Source organism: Toxorhynchites rutilus, chromosome 2, assembly GCF_029784135.1.
Source record: "Toxorhynchites rutilus septentrionalis strain SRP chromosome 2, ASM2978413v1, whole genome shotgun sequence".
In the NCBI taxonomy this organism is placed as follows: Eukaryota; Metazoa; Arthropoda; class Insecta; order Diptera; family Culicidae; genus Toxorhynchites; species Toxorhynchites rutilus.
In genome coordinates, this window is record NC_073745.1 from 176,145,278 (window position 1) to 176,160,618 (window position 15,341).

Here is a 15,341-nt window from a genome sequence, read left to right on the forward strand (position 1 = left end):
GGGTTTATGAAGAAACGCTCCACCATTACCAATCTAATGACCTTCACTAACACTCTGGTTGGTGCCATCGAGAAGCGTCGTCAAGTTGATGCCGTGTATATCGATTTCTCCAAGGCGTTCGACAAAGTTCCGCATGGTCTCGCTATCACAAAACTGAGCCGCCTCGGTCTTCCTTCGTGGATTGTTCGCTGGATAGAATCGTACCTTTCGTCCAGGAAAGCTTTCGTGAAGGTTCACGATGCCACATCGAATGCGTTTCAACTACCGTCCGGGGTTCCTCAGGGTAGTCACCTTGGTCCTCTCATCTTTATACTTTTTTTAAACGATGTATGCGACCACCTAAGCTGCTGCAAGCTCTTGTATGCAGATGACCTAAAACTCTACCGCATTATCAAGACGACGGTTGATTGCCTGGCTCTGCAAGCTGATATTGAACGCTTGTCATCGTGGTGTAAGATGAACGGAATGTTGGCAAACCCAGCCAAATGCAAAATCATCACCTTCAGCCGAAGTCGAACACCGGTCACGTTCGAATATTCGATGAATGAGTCACCGCTTGTGAGAGTATGCTCTATCAAGGACCTTGGGCTACTTTTAGACAGGAAATTGAGATTCAACGAGCACATATCGATGACAGTCACTAAAGCAAACTCCATGCTTGGCTTCCTGAGAAGAAATACAGCGCAATTTGACGACGTACATGCCATGAAGTCACTGTACTGTTCTCTGGTTCGCAGCGTATTAGAGTATGGAGTGCAGATCTGGGCCCCGTATCACAGTGTGCACGTAACACGTATCGAAAAAATCCAGAAACGTTTTATAAGAAGTGCATTACGGCGGCTCCCATGGACAAATCCCGACAATCTACCGCCTTACGAACATCGATGCGCGCTCATCGGACTCCAAACTCTGTCGAGCCGGCGTAGTTTTCTGCAAAGGCTGTTCATCTACGACGTACTAAGCAACAACATCGACTGCGGCAGCATACTGCAAAATATTAATATTCACGTTCCGAACCGCCAACTCCGAAGCACTTCCTTTCTCAGAGTTCAAGGGCACCGTACTACATACGGATATAACAATCCGCTAGATAGATGCTGTAGGCTTTTTAACGATGTGCACGATATTTTTGATTTCAACATAAGTAGACTAGTTTTTAAAGATAGAATTAAGAATGTCTAAATAGTCTGTGTGGTCTGTGACCAAAGATGGTAAATAAATAAATCGAAGTTGAAATAAATCGAAGTTGAAAAACCTTAAAACCACGATCGGAAAACTCACATTTTTTGACGCTCAAAGTACTTAATGTATTTATACTACCGTTTCCCTCTACTTGTGAAGTTTTACCAAAGTGTTTTTACTTTAGGTACATACGGTTCAACAATAGAAGGAAATGACATCATAGAAAATCCAAGTTGAGCCGTAATTTTTGAGATAAAGGGGTGGTCTAAATCACCCCATATGACCAAATCACCCCGTGTTACAGAATAGCACGACTGTCGGTCTTTAGTGTCGCATGTTATCCGTTTCCGTGTCATGTCCGTTTTTCCGTATCATACCAGTATGTCTTAATCAGGATCTCACTGGCGTCGATCCTGATGTGCTCAGAACTCCTTTCGTTGCTCCTGTACACGGTATTTACCCCGTGCATTCTCCAAAGGCTTCACCGCGCCCTTATTCGCGTTGTCAACCGATTAGTCGCCTTCTACGACAGGCACAGGGAACAAGACCCAAAGTACTATTCTAGGTCGGCAGCTCCATGGCTCAAGTAGATGCAGCTTACAAGCAGTATGAGTGATTTGAAGAGCTTGAACTATTCAACTTGCTACATGCTACAAGTTAATGGTTCTTGCTTATTAGAGTGTCTCTTTTTACGACATTATTGGTCTGCCAATCGGTGTGGCGTGTGTAGCACGACATGTACGACAATATTAGAGCAACTGCGTCATTTATTGATGATTACCATAAGTCACCACGATAATGGAATAACAAAATATTTGATCATAAAAAGAATAACATCAGAACAGATATGTTTGAGCATTGAGCGTTTGCATACTAATGTGTGATGGCTGAGGTGGAAACAAAATAAAAAATTGCGCAAGTATTATATCCATTGTTGTTCATCATTGACTTGAGGCATGGAGCAAGTCGAATAGATGGAACGCCGCCTTTACGTTACATACGCCTGGAGCCATGTAATCACTAAACCACTAGTGAGATTCGATGTTGTACGTTCTGGCACAATCTAATCGCTACGAGTGTAGTTCGACGTTATACGTGAAGAGTTAACACTATTAATTCCTCTTGAATTCGAATATGTTTGAGCACCATAATATTTATTAATAACAATGAGTTGTTTCTTTCGTTTCAGAAATTTGAATTGTTTTACTTTTATTCCAGAATAATAACAATAACAGTGATAGTGAAGTTATTTAGCAGAGTAGTAGAAATTCTTACATCCTACATACGATTCTATGTAGATCATATATGTGTTGTCATATTGTCATTGATCATCCATAACCGTATGGTTCTCTCGAACATACTCTTTAGGAAAGAATCCAACCTGTGTTGTCAAAAAAATAAAAATAAAAATGATCTATTAGTAGTGTTTAGGTTATTGCACACGTAGATTAGCCATACAGACATTCAATATGAATTTAGGCAATTTAGAAGATTATCTTCAATTTTCCGCACGATGCCCAATACTAACATCAAAAAATGAATTTTGTCCTATAAATACGTTGTTTATTAAGGGTGCCAAATCAGAGTACATGTAACGTTTTATCGTAAGGCTACGTTTAACAGGGAGGAATAGGGTGTAGAATGAAAATTTAACCCTACCATACTCGCGCATATGGTCACACATCATACAGGGGAACCCAAAATATCATCTCAGAGGGATAACCTTTGATGATCTTATGAAAAATATATTCGTTGCCGCTTTCACACCAGACCATCGCGCCTCATATTATCGAAAGCTTTCCAATGTTTCAAAGGTTTTTCCCTCAATGACTAATCGTAGGAACACACTTATTATTTCTAAACTCATAAAACTCATTAGTTCACAGTCGCGCAATATATTGTTTGTTCACTTAAAAAACGTTAAAAAACTTCAAAACCTCAAGGTAAGTTTAATGAAATGCGCTATATTACAATACCAATTAGAATAAACATTGAATAAGATGTCAAACTTTGTTCAAAAGTAAGTTATGAATTTTAGTTTCCTCTGATATGATTATGAAGACATTTGAAGACATTTTTTGGTACCATGGTAAGGCATTTAAAAAAATCAGTTCTTAGTTAGATTAAAAATTTGTGTTGTTAAAAACAATTTTATATTGTTTTCATAGTCTCGGGACCAAATGCGTATAGTTTTTTATATTTTTTCTGGAAAGCTGAGGATTTTTCACATAACATATCTCGAAACCAGGGAGGCGTTTTTTTCGTTTTTGAGTTATGATTTTTCAAAATTACCCGATGGTCCAAAAAATCATTTTCCCCTTTTTTCCAAAAAATGTTTTTCTTCAAAAATTTATTACTTTTGAACTACTGGACCGATTCAGATAATCGACATATCAAATTAAAGCCTACTAGCTAGCTAGCTAGCGGGTCCAATGTTTTGCGATAAAGAACAAGGCTTCTACTTTTCACAAAAATCTGAGAACCACTATATCGGTTTGTTGAAGCATGCATGCAATTGGCATGTGGAGGTTTTAGGGGGCAAGAAACATTTCTAAGGTAGCTCAACACTTCTCCCATAACTCGAGAACTAATAAAGCAAATGGAACCCAATTTGGCATATGGAGGTTTTACAGGGCAATAAATGTTTTATGGCGGTTTGACATTCCTTTCCCCTCTCTGAAGAAGTGCTGAACAAATCGAGAACTAATCAAGCAAATGGAATCAAACTTAGCATATAGAGGTTTTAGGGATCGATGAACGTTTCTATAGTAGTTCGATACTTCTCCCCCCTCTTTAAAGGGGGGTTCTCCCATACAAATGAAACACAAATTTCTGCATAACTCGAGAATTTATCAAGTAAATGAAACTAAATTTGGCATGTGGAGGTTTTAGGGGGGTTACTCCACCCCCATCTCTAAGGAGGGACTGCCATACAAATGAAAGACAAATTTCTGCATAACTCGAAAACTAATCAAGTAAATTGAGCCAAATTTAGGATGTAAGGGTTTTTGGGTACGAGATATGTTTCTAGGATGGTATGACACCCCTCTCTTTTCTGGAATGGAGAGGGGGTTCCATAAAAATAATACACATATTCCAACCAAACATGACAATTAAAAATTTTCGGGAAACTCTGAAGGAAAATGAGAAAATTCGAAAAATTCAATTCGCATGTGTTCTACAATTACCTATTAACATGCGTTGTTAGTTTATTTGATGTTTGCGGTAACGAAATGGATCTTCTTTCGAGACTGGAAATGAATTTTAATGTGGAGAACGCACTCCTATATCGTCTTCTATATATATGAATAAAAATGGATCGCCGAACGTGTTGATAAGAGCAAAACTCGAGAAAGGAATTGTCTGATTTAGAGCTGTCTTCATTCTATCATATTTTCTGTATCAAACATTTATTCCATGTAACGTAGAAACATGTTATTTACAAGTGGATGAAAAATCTTGCACGAGAATTGTGTCTCAAAATAATCTGATATTATAATGTCGAGTTTTGGTACTGAAATTCTATAGTATAAAATAATTTTAAAGGGTAGATTAGAAGATCAGTTCTGCGATTGGACCCATGAACGTGGATGTGATAACGAAAATAGATTTTGGGCGGGACGAAGTTTGCCGGGTCAGCTAGTTTTTTATAAAAAAAAACTTTGTTTCTTGATGGGTACATTTAGGGTATGAAATAAAAAAAAATCCACCTGCGTAAATTTGTTTTACCGTGTTTTGTTCATCGATGCACCTCTTGGTTTTGACAGCTGATTGTTTACATCTGACACAAACATAATTTTTGTAGCTTTTTAGTCAACTTTTCGTGTGTAGTGACGTGTTTTTGACGCTGAGGAAGCGTCATACCAAATCTCAACACAGGTCCGAAATTTGATTGTGCGTGACGTGGAGTCCCACAAAACATTGCCAGGAAGTAAGGCGTGGTGGGGTTCAGCTCGTCATTCGAAAGCATCAGATGCTCGGCAACGTGACCGATCGACCGTAAAGAGGACCGAAACGTATGATGCAAGAATGAACACGCTTATCATCCGGGGAATAAAGAAAAACCCACGAACGACCATTCGAACGATTAAAGAAAAGTTGGATCTGAACTTTTCCAATCGCACAATTCGACAACGCTTGGTGGAACGGGATCTGAATGAGCTACTTAGTCAAAAAGTGACCAATTATCAGCAACACCAACAGAAAAACGACATTATTACCAGTGTCCAAGAAAAGTCACAAAATCTGGACACAGTTCATTAAAGCGAGTTGATGCCGTATAATGAGGGTTCTCCTACGAAATAGTGCAACAAACAAAGTTCAAGATGGACTGCAATCTGGGAGGTACAATATGGTTGATGTAATGAAGAAGGTCAATGAATTCTACAATACCATTGAACTACATAACACCGTCAGAAATAAGAACAATTTTCACAATTGGATCATGTATCTAGTAAAAACCATCAAACATGCCGTTTGTGTGGCAGAACGCGAACACATGAAGCTTAAGAAGAGAGCAGAGACTACCGAAAAAATACTTAGAGAAGATACGGTGTAAACGACGGTGAGGTATAAGGGACACCAAGAAAATCTCGAAATCGAAGAAAAGAGGAATTACCACGAAGAAAAGAAGACCTTAAGAAAGTTGAGAACAACAAAATTGGTAAAAAAAGAAAAATTGAGACAGTTGATGTACTGTAGTAAGAAAGAAAAACAACAAAATCAACAAGAGAAGAAGTAACAAGAACCTGACAAGAAAAAACAGGTATCGAAAAGAATATAAGTTGGTGAAATTTTTAACTTTATCTTGTAACAGGGCCGAGAGAATTGAAGCCGATGAATAAACGGTGTACAACTTACTGGTGGAACGAAGCACTCAGCAGCCTCCGGCTAGCGCCTCCAGATCCCAGAATCCTCATAGTTCGTCCAGACAGAAGTATACTCTTTGAGGGGTTCCCTTAGGAAAACCAAGCAGATGGAGAGATGCTTCATGTGTTTGGACTTTGAACATCATCCAAAAAGATGCAGTCATTCTGACCAGTCTTCAGAAAACATGCGCTGCGTTGCGCTCAAAGAAAACTCGTGTACTCTCTTGATACGTAGCGCACCGAACTCAGAAACAAGTGAACCCAAAATCAGCACGGCGCAGAAAATCTGCAAACATCCCTTCTCACTTGTGTGGTGCAAGCCTCATTCTATACACATGCACATATAAAATTCTAGCGCCCGTTTTGTCTCCGCTCGTTCTAAGCTAAGCATAAAAACAACAGCGCGTCCCCATACGCACAGCCTCAACAGATAAAGTAAAGCAGACAAACAAGATTCTAGCGCGGTTTAAAATTGGGCATATACACCGGTGTAAGGATACGGTGCAGAAAGGATGTTCGAACTTTAACGTGAACGGTGTTGAAAACAAAACATTTCAACTTTGTTTCGGTGCGCGTTGATTCGTCCGCGCGCAGGTGTGCGCAGGTAGTGAGAGTTCAACTGGGTGCAAAACAAAAAGTTGCACATCAGCGCCGCGTTGCTTTCCGAAGACTGATTCTGACAGGTTTAGGTTGTGCAGCAAGTATGTTGAGGATGGCCATTTCACAAAAAAGCGCGAAGCAACCGATGGGCGTACTCTGCAAATAGGATGGCGGAATTGACTATGACGGGACAGGAATACCGGGAAGCTTCAAATTCGACGATAGACCAGCGGTGATGGAAGTAGACCAGATCAACTTGAATCGTTGCGATACAGCATCTGCTGTGCAAATGGCAACCTCTGTAAAACCAATTTCACCAGATGATAGGTGCAGTTACGCCAAAGCTCGTTGATCGAAAACCAGTCGTCATTGGAGGGATTTGCCTGGGCTGTAGGGTAGGGACTCAGATGCCGTAACGTGAAAGCACAGAGCCTCCTAGAAGCTATGGTTAGGCTTGATGTTCTTCTCCTTAAGTTGCATCTATGAGACAATTTTCGTGGTGCAGTGCATGAGGAATTTCGTCAAATATCATATCAAATACATTCCGAAAAGTAGTTTCCATGCTATCATTTTTTTAACGAAATGTCAGACGCGCCTTCATGAAAATAGTCTCAGCTGATATTGGCTTCATGAAATTGAAAGAATAGTATTTTGGACACTCATCACCTTGTAGTAATTAAAAAATGTGAGAGTTGGAATTCTTTGTGGAATTGATACCATATAAATCACATACCTTTTCCATACTTTTACCACGCCACCATCCTTTGCTATCTCCTTCCTTTCCTATTACAACAACTTGGCATCCTTGCCTCAAGGGTAATTGATTTGGTTCACTTGGAAAAAAATCATATAACGCTGTAGCAATAACTTCTTTGTATGGCCATTGTAGAGACTGGTTCAACCTAAAAAAATGATCCATGTATAATATACATCATCTAATAGATAAACACATTTACATACCCCGCGAAATTCTCTCCTAAGTCGTTACGTTCATAGAAAGAAACAAGTTCTACAATTGTTTTGAAATGCCGCCGGGTCGATAAATAGTATAGAACTGTTGAATTTTCTTTCTTTTGGTAAATTTTCATATGTTTAATAATTTTATTATCCGTCCTATAATATCAAAAAATCAGTCTGTGTCGAACGGGATTTTGGAAAAACATACTTTAAACTTAATGCATATATTGTTTCATAAGAATTCGATGCACCTTGTGGACGGAGACGTAACAGATAGGTTCCAATATTTTTCCGTTCCAATTTGCTTGTTGCGGTATCTCGATCCATAGCTCCAACAAACCAATTGAACTCCGACAATATTCTATCACAAATTGGCGGGGGTGACTGATTTTGCTTACATCTACCTGTAGAAGAAATGCATCCTCTATGCACCACTATTTCACAGCTCTTACATCGATAGCCCTGGTGTATTTTTCCTTTAAGAAACTTCGAGCAATGTCGGCAGATAACGGGAGCTTCAAAAGTGTGTACAAAAAATCTATGATCAGTGTTCCGGCACCCGATTGGGTCTATAACTTCCCTGAAATATAAAACATGTAATATAAACGTTCGCTGAAATCTGATTATTTCTTGTGTACATATTAAATACAAAAATAGAGAATATATTTGTTAGCCCATAGCGGTCTCGCCCTGGCCAACCATAATTTCTATTTTTTTTAACGTTGTAACGTTGTACGTGTATTGTCAATAAGGCAATTGAATCACGCGTATTATTCTCTCAAGAACAAAAATGTATCATATATCAACCATTTTCAGGTGCTTCTACAGAATCATGAAAGCCAATCGGACCATGTCAGAGCCACCAAATCTTCCTACTAAAGAGTTGCTTTGAAATTTTCGCTGCATCCTATAATAAGATAGTGTTTAATAATTTTTTTACCAGCAGATCCTTTGCAGAGCCACCATAATGATGATGATGTATCGAACTATAGAGGCTTTAAACTTTCTCAGTTCGTTCTCCTCTAGCTTTGAGAACTATCGATTTTTGAGAGATCTAATTTGGAAAGCTTTACTTTTTTTTTCATACATACATTTATTGAATCTTCCTGATTTGGAAATAACAATCTTTGGTTCTGCATTTAGTTCTAACATAATAATGTATTACGTTTGTTATCAATTCTTACAGTTAAAATTTCACATGTGTGCTGGAGCACAACACTAACGTTTGCCATGTTCAAATATTTCAGGTTTTTTTTTCTTCAGACGTGTTACCATAGGTTGACCGAGTCGCCTTGCTAGTGGATTTGAATGGTTCTTCATCTTTTCCGCATATTTCCTCCTCGTTTTATGAAGTTCTTCTTTAACCGTCACCATCCCTAAGTCTCGATGTATGACACTATTGCGGATTTAAAAAGGGGCGCCAGTATATTGTCTTAGCAGCTTTTTTGTACTCTTTCAATGATTTCGATATTACTCGCTGAAGCTGTTTACCAAAGTTGACAACCATAATGTCATATAGGCTTCAGCATGGATTTGTATAGAAGTAGTTTGAACTCCAGGTTTAATTTCGATCCCCTCCCGATTAGCCAATGTATTTGGTTTGCTCGCAATTTCAATTGCGTTTTCTTTGCTTCTATGTGTTTCTTCCAAGTTATACGACGGTCTAGGTGTACACCGAGATATTTTATTTCATTCGATTGAGGCACTGCAGATAAATTGAACTTTATTTGTGGGCATGTGTTCTGATGAGGCGTGAACGTAACATGGACACATTTTGTTTCATTTACTTTAATTCTCCATTTTTGAAACCACTTTTCCACGACCGTTATGTGTTCCTGGAGATCCCGTGAAGCAATCGTTCTGTTTTGTGACTGCTGAGAATAGCTATGTCATCAGCGAATGTTGTAGTCATTAAGTTCCGCGCGGTCGGGAGATCAGCTGTGTAGATGAGATAGAGAACTGGTCCAAGAACACTGCCCTGCATAAATTTCTCGCTCTTTCGATAGTGTTTGGTTATACCGAACATGAAATTTTCTTCCCAGTAGTTAAAAACGCATAATTTCATATACTTGTGGTAGCATATTTTTAATTTTATAGAGCAGTCATTCGTGTCAGACTTTATCGAATGCTTGAGCTAATCAAGAAAAAGCGCTCTGCAATATCCGCGGCCTTCATATACTTTACGAATTTCTTCTATCAATCGGTGCACTTGTTCAATAGTGCCATGTTTTACTCGGAATCCGAATTGATGATTCGTTTCTTGATTGGGTCCCGATTGATGTGAAGTGAAATCTTTTTGAAGATGGTTTGCAAAAGTTGCTGCTTTTTCATCGTCACTTCTGGCCCAATAACCAGAGGGCATTCTAAACGGCGAGACCTGTAACTGAGGTCGTTCTAGATTCTTAGTTGCCTTCCATAGTGAGTAATTATTATCTTGATTTGGCGACAATTCAGTCAAGTAATTATGGAATTTTTCATCTTTCTCGTCTTGTAATAGCTTTCCTAATTTACGTTGTGCCATATAGAATTGGTTTTTAGATTCAGGCGATCGTTTGTTTTGCCAGATACGTCTTAGTCGTCGCTTTTCTGCAACTGCTGCTTTTATGTGGGAGGCAGTAATACATTTTTGTGTTTTTGTGTCTTTATAGGTGGGGTAGCTATCTCCGCAGCATTCTTCATGAGTACACTGAGCTGGTTAACAGCGTTCTCGATATGATGTTCGTAATCCAGAAGTAGATCGAGAATGTTAGAGGAGATATATATCTTATATTTTGTCCAGTTCGTTGAAAAGTTGGTGAGATTAGATGACGTCTGCTTCACTTCCATAGAAAAGGAAGTATTCTAGGAGTATTGGTGAGTGATCAGATGATGAGTCCAGAAAAAGTTTCGATCTAATTCGTTTACTATTAATATTTTTTGTGACAGCGAAATTTAGCAGGTCCGGAAGTCGTGCGAGATCCTCTGGTCAGTGTGTCGGCTCGTCGCATGATGCAATTTCATAGTCAAAGTCAGTAATGACATTGTATAATACGCGACCACAAGTGGTAATCAGTATTGATCCCCAAAAGGTGTGTTTTGCGTTGAAGTCACCAGCGACGATAAATCGGTGCCCTTGGAGTGAGAAGAAGTTTTTCAGTTCCTCCTCCAAAGGGTGGTGGTTCGGTGAAGAGTACAGTGCTGTTAGTACTAATTTTTCTGATTTACTCTCCATGCACACAGCCGCTGCTTGGATATTTAGAGTACTGTGACGGTGCCATAAATAGTGTGGAATATATCGTTTGATGAGGACCGCAGCCCCTACTTTTGCTGACCCGTGCGGGTGATTTGTACCATAGAAATCATATCTCGTGACTCTGATGTTGTAGTGAACCGTCAAATGAGTTTCAATGATGAGAAAAATGTCAATGTCGTGTTGGTTCAAAAATAGTTTAATTTCATTCAAATGATTATGTATCCCGTTTGCATTCCAATAGCAGATTAAAAAAAAATATTTTGAACATAGCAGTTTTTGGATGTGAAGTTGCTGGCTGCGCAACAGTTCTTGCATCATTGTTTGCATTGATGTCATAAGTTGCATAATTGAACCCATAAATACTTGTAATTGTTCCGCGGGAGGAAATATTGGTGTTGGAGGTTGGGAGAGTAGAGCATCCCTATACGATGCGCTAGGTGTAGGCGTGAAACCAGTAGGTTGAGGTTTCGGGTGTGTGGTTGAATTTACCGTTGGTTGTAGGGTTGGCTGATAGTATGCAGTCCTGCTAGTTGCAGCTTTAGCTTAACTACCGCTGCAACTGTATGACTGATGAATCATGAATGACTTGACTAATTTTTTTTTCGTCCGCTCATCAGGTATGGGCAAAATCGCATCGAAATTCGCTCAACAACACTCATTCACAGATAAAACTCACCCTTCTAATCTCCGTTTATGCCTCAATTTATTTGAGGCAGAAAACATTCACCTATCATCTTCGCAAAATTCATTCTCGAGTTGAACGGAAAAATACTGTCTCGATTCCACTCATCTATTCTCAGAAAAATTTGCATTCTCTCATTTGCCTCTCGGAATGATGTTAGATGGTGAGAGAATCAAATTGGATACTTTTGCTTGAACCAGCGAGTGTCTCTGTAAAATCATTCGCTTTTCACTCAAATAGCAATCATTGAAGCCTCGATCGCGGCAGTAAAATATAGGTAGATAGTTTAAATCGAGTTGTTTCCTGTGCACTATTATTGCAATGACTTTTTTTTTGTTTCTAGTATGAAACAATCTAAGCCAACGCAAGAGGCCAGTTATTGGTGAGCGGGAAAATAGATTCATGTGCATTGCCGATGACAAATGCACTTGAACAGGGTTGCCAATAGTATTTTTCAAAAAAAATCGTGTTTATTGCTTCATGGCCATAAAATCACTGATAGGAGATCATCGCAAAAATGTGACAATCATCCTACAATATTATTCCAAGTTTTATTTTTTTATATTATTTTATTATCTTCAAGGATAAGGAAGGATGAGAGAGTATTACCATATCTACAGATTCTCCAGTCTTTTTGAAACGCAGAATCTGTAATTCTAGATCATAATTTTTTTGGGATTCATACAGAATTTACAGGTTTTTTTCAAATGATTGTCCAAATCTGAGTGGTTTTTGTTCAGACATTTAATGGGGAATTCTTAATATTTTTGTACCTATCGAATGCACCTTACAGTCTATTGCAGTTTAGTTATAATTATCCCATAGTTAATAGCGAAAAGGAAATAGCGTTGAAAATAAAGCTTCCATTTCCATATATTTATGTTGTTAGGGAAACGTATTGCGGTCTGCACAATTATAGTTATTTTTCGCACAGTCCAGAGTGCATTTACTGATATTAAATGATATTACCTCCATTCTTGAATTGTGTCGCCTAGTTGCAAAACCGGCCAACTCCAAAAATAAAAATTTTACAGGAAAAACGATTTTCTATAGCATCATGCCATCGGTTTTGCAGCACATCATGATTTTCAAACCCGTGTTTTATAGGGAATTGATCGATATTGGTTCTGTTTCTCACTACCAATAAGTGGGAAAATGTATTTAAGGTTTAAAAATCCGAAAAAACAAGTTTCTCAAACTTGTGGAGTTGGCCGGTTTTGCAACTAGGCGACACAAATATTGAAGCTCAAGCCATTGGAAATATTGAATTCGTCAGCAACAAGATGGCTCTTACTGGAATCCGTCATTAGACATAACCTGGAGATGTTTGGACATGTTATTGACAACGACCGAAACCAAATAGTGAAACTAATTTTGAATCATTTGAACGACTCCATGACCAAACCGTTTTCTTCACTTCACTTAAGTTGAACAAAACAAACTGAAACATCCAAATTCAGTCATATTAATTCAAAAACCAGCATATTTTATCTCCCTCGAGCTATATATGTTCAGAATAATAAAATAATAAAGAATAATAAAAAATCTAAGGAAACAGGATTGAGCGTCGGAAATTTAGAACATCATCTAAAGAAGCCAAATATATCTACATTATTGCGGCGGGACTCCTCATGATCTTACTCAATGCCCGGTGTACATACAACGAGGGGAAAAAATCAAGCGTTCCTTAAAAGAACGTTCCAAGCGGACTTATGCAGAAATGCTTAAGAGTCCCGTTCCAACGACTCAGGACAATCCCTACTCCATTCTGCAGAACGACGAGCCTGTTGCTGACGCTCCCAATGCAGGAAGTTCCGGTACATCGCAGGGTGCCATCAGGAAAAGAAAAATTACTTCTTTTCCATCGCTCCCCAGAAAGAAAACCGAAACTTCCCAAGTTGGAATGAAAACTCGAATCGAACGTGCTGAGAATAGACCGAAGCAAGTACCTCCTGGTTTAAGCGGTTCTTCTACGCACCAGGGGTCCTCAGCACTTCCCGGAGCAGCACCCAACACGTCTGCTCCTTTTTCGCGGTCGAGGCAACAGCCACAATCTGGCTTGCTTGCGCTTTCTGACCTGGTGGACAACATTTTAAATGCTTTAAATATAAATGACCCTCTTAAAAGCATAGTATTATGTTTGCTTCCGATTGTGAGAGCATTTTTGAAAAAAAAAAAATTTGGTTTTTTGGCAGCGTTCATTTCCCTCGATGCCTGATTCAGGGCAAGAGGTCAAGGATTTGACCACTGTAATACAGTGGAATTGCAGAAGCATCATTCCTAAACTAGATCAGTTTAAATTTTTAGTTCACAGCTCTAACTGTGATGTATTTTCTCTCTGTGAAACATGGCTTTCTTCAGCCGATGAGCTGAATTTCCACGATTTCAACATTATTCGCCTCGATCGAAATGACTCGTTTGGTGGCGTACTATTGGGGATTAAAAAATGTCACTCCTTCTATAGAGTCACTCTCCCATCGATGACAGGCATTGAAGTTGTTGCTTGCCAGACACAAATCAATGGCAAAGACCTCTGCATTGCTTCCATATATATCCCTCCCAGAACTACGGTAGGCCGCCATCAGTTGTTTGATACTATCGAGGCAATGCCGGAGCCGCGGTTAATCTTAGGTGATTTCAACTCCTATGGAACAGCATGGGGATCACTCTACGATGACAACCGTGCCACTTTGATTTATGATCTGTGCGACAACTTCAAATTGACAGTTTTGAATACTGGGGAAGCAACCAGAATAGCCAACCCTCCTGCACGGGCAAGCATGCTAGACATATCTCTATGCTCTTCTTCGTTATCCCTGGATTGCATGTGGAAGGTAATCCAAGATCCCCACGGTAATGATCACCTACCAATAATTTTATCGATCGCTAATGAATCAAGCTTTCGTGAGTCAGTCAATATTTCGTATGACCTCACGAAGAATATTGACTGGAGAACATTTGCGGAAATAATATCTGAAGCAATTGTTTCAATGCATGAACTTCCTCCACTCGAAGAGTATAACTTTATATCGAGTTTGATTTACGAAAGCGCACTTCAAGCGCAAAAGAAACGTGTACCGGCTACCACTTTCCGACGTCGTCCTCCATCACTTTGGTGGGACAAGGAATGTTCAAAGGTCTACCTTGAAAAATCATCCGCTTTCAAAAAATTCAGGAAAACTGGATTAGTGGAATGGTTTCTAAAGTACCAAGCTCTAGAAACCAAACTAAAAGGTTTGATTAAAGCAAAAAAGCGTGGATATTGGCGGAAGTTCGTCAATGGTTTGTCAAGGGAGACCGCTATGAGCACTCTTTGGAATACGGCTAGGAAAATGCGTGGCTGGAACCATACAAACGAAAGTGAGGAATACTCTGACCGTTGGATTTTTATCTTTGCAAGGAAGGTTTGCTCCGACACCGCTCCTGCACAATACGTCGTACGCGACATTCCACTTCAAAGCGATTATGAGAATTTTTCGATGGTGGAATTCTCAATTGCTCTTCTCTCATGTAACAATTCAGCTCCGGGGTCGGACAAGATTAAATTCAACTTGTTGAAGAATCTTCCCGACTTGGCAAAACAGCGTTTGCTGAACTTGTTCAACAAGTTTCTGGAGCTGAATATTGTCCCGCATGACTGGAGACAAGTGAGAGTGATAGCCATACGGAAACCCAACAAGCCGGCTTGCGATCACAACTCGTATAGGCCGATTGCAATGTTATCCTGTATTCGTAAATTGTTAGAGAAAATGATTCTACTTCGTTTGGACAAGTGGGTTGAAACGAACAATTTGCTGTCAAATACGCAGTTTGGCTTCCG

General features: G+C 39.3%; 1 protein-coding gene across 4 annotated transcripts in view; it reads right to left on the bottom strand.

The window, feature by feature from the left end:
• Positions 1-2,362: 2,362 nt before the first annotated feature.
• Positions 2,363-15,341, bottom strand: part of LOC129771216 (protein vav) — a 297,434-nt gene continuing 284,455 nt past the window's right edge. For 3 of the 4 annotated variants that reach the window (XM_055774642.1, XM_055774640.1, XM_055774641.1), the window contains 4 exons: positions 7,816-8,187; positions 7,611-7,763; positions 7,384-7,552; positions 2,363-2,563 (listed from right to left, as the gene is read on the bottom strand). In XM_055774642.1, coding sequence (XP_055630617.1) covers positions 2,504-2,563; positions 7,384-7,552; positions 7,611-7,763; positions 7,816-8,187 — 754 coding nt within the window. In that variant the 3' untranslated portion in view covers positions 2,363-2,503. Of the gene's footprint in view, positions 2,564-7,383; positions 7,553-7,610; positions 7,764-7,815; positions 8,188-15,341 lie in introns of those variants that run through there. The other variant, XM_055774643.1, reaches the window with a different exon arrangement.